This window comes from Rattus rattus, chromosome 1 (assembly GCF_011064425.1).
Source record: "Rattus rattus isolate New Zealand chromosome 1, Rrattus_CSIRO_v1, whole genome shotgun sequence".
In the NCBI taxonomy this organism is placed as follows: domain Eukaryota; kingdom Metazoa; phylum Chordata; class Mammalia; order Rodentia; family Muridae; genus Rattus; species Rattus rattus.
Genome location: NC_046154.1, coordinates 38,274,641 through 38,276,501, shown reverse-complemented (window position 1 = coordinate 38,276,501; position 1,861 = coordinate 38,274,641). Strand labels below are relative to the sequence as shown.

At 46.6% G+C, this 1,861-nt stretch overlaps 1 protein-coding gene across 1 annotated transcript; it reads right to left on the bottom strand.

Annotated features, from left to right (window-relative positions):
• Positions 1-274: 274 nt before the first annotated feature.
• LOC116887236 (olfactory receptor 2A12-like) lies at positions 275-1,270 on the bottom strand. The gene has a single exon (XM_032888801.1). It carries the CDS (start codon positions 1,268-1,270, stop codon positions 275-277), a length of 996 nt encoding a protein of 331 aa, XP_032744692.1.
• Positions 1,271-1,861: the final 591 nt, after the last annotated feature.

Here is a 1,861-nt window from a genome sequence, read left to right as displayed (position 1 = left end):
ATGGATATGGTAGAATAGACGGTAACTCTCAACATACAGCTAACAAAACCATGTGTAACAAATTAAAGTTTGTAGTTAATAATCCACAGAGATTTTTGAGGTTTTTGGTGCCTTAGTGTAGCCTGTCCAAAAAGACAGACATATTGGTTTCACCGTAGTTTGTCTACCTACCAAGTACTGCTGGTTCAAATGGACAGCTGAGTTACATACAATACAGGCACCACTGCTTTCTTAAATAGTCAATACTCTAACTCCAGCTTCCCAGGATCCTGACTCACTGATCCAGCCTACCATGTCCGATCACCTTGAGAAATGCCCTCTTGATGTCTTTGTTTCTCAGACTGTAGACCACAGGGTTGAGCAAGGCTGTGAAGACATTGTAAAAGAGTGAGATCTGCTTGTCTCGCTCAGGAGAGAGGCTCGAGTTGGGCCTCATGTAGATGTAAGTGGCTGGAGCATAGAAGAAAGTGACCACAGTCAGGTGGGAGGCACAGGTAGAGAAAGCCTTGCAGCGGCCCTGGGTGGACTTGATCTTTAGAATTGCCTTAGCAATATGAATGTAGGAGGCCACAATGAGGGACATTGGAATAAGAAGCACACAAACACTCAAGACCAGGTCCACCATCTCAATGAGGTGGGTGTCCATACAAGCCAGGCTCCGCACTGAAGGACCTTCACAGAAGTAGTGGTTGACTCTGTTGGGCCCACAATAGGGCAGACTCATGGTGAAGAAAGTATGCAGCAAAGAGGAAAAGAAACCAAACATCCAAGTCCCTGATGTTAACCGTATGCACAGGCCCCAGTTGAGGATGACAGTATACCGCAGTGGATAGCAAATGGCTACATACCGGTCATAAGCCATGACAATAAAGAGGATGCTCTCAGCTATACCCAGGGCCCCAAACACATACATCTGCAGCCAGCAGCCAGCGAAGGAGATGGTCTGAGAGTGAGCAAGAAGATGCACCAACATCTGGGGCACGGTGGTGGTGACATAGCTCATATCCAACAGGGAGAGGGTACAGAGGAAGAAGTACATGGGCGTGTGCAGCTGTGTGTCCAGGCAGACCAGCATGATGATGAGCCCGTTGCCCAGGACTGAGCTCAGGTAGATGAGAAGGAAGACAAAGAAGAGGATGCTGTTGGTTGTGGGGTCTCTGGAGAAGCCGATCAGGATGAACTCAGAAACCCAACTTTGGTTCTGCCCTGGAATCATCCACATGGTAGAGGCTGTAAGAGAATCCATTATTCTATGTGTCACCTGACACATGCCAGCAAAAGAGGTAGAAAGGGAAGATACAGGTTGAGGAGATGGCTTAAAGATGAAGCAGTGATGCTGTTCCGTGGTACCAGACAGCTCAAAGCTCTGTCTAACCCCAGTTCTAGGAGATTTGCTCTCACCTCCACAGGCCAGACACACACACAGTAAACAAGCATGCATATAGGCAAAGATCCATATACATAAAATAAAAAATAATACTTTTGAATATAAAGAAATGTTTCGATGTGGGGAGTGAGCTCAGTGGTCAGTTCCTGTGCACTCTTCTCAAGTTGCTGAACCTCCCAATGCCCCAGGCTCTTCATCTATCAAATAAGGCTGATGACAGTCATTCCTCCTGATTATGATGAATATCTAAAACATTTCACATAACTTCTGGAAACACCACATAACACATGACTGGTCACATGTTCTCCCACACTCCATCTATCTCTGGGAAGGCAGAGACAGGGGATCCCTGCAGCGACAGGGCTACTGACACTAGCTGAAATGATGTGCACTGGGTTTAACTGAGAGAATCCCCTTCAAAGAGTAAGGTGTGAGCAATTGAGGAAGAACCCCATGTCAGTCTTTAAACACAGG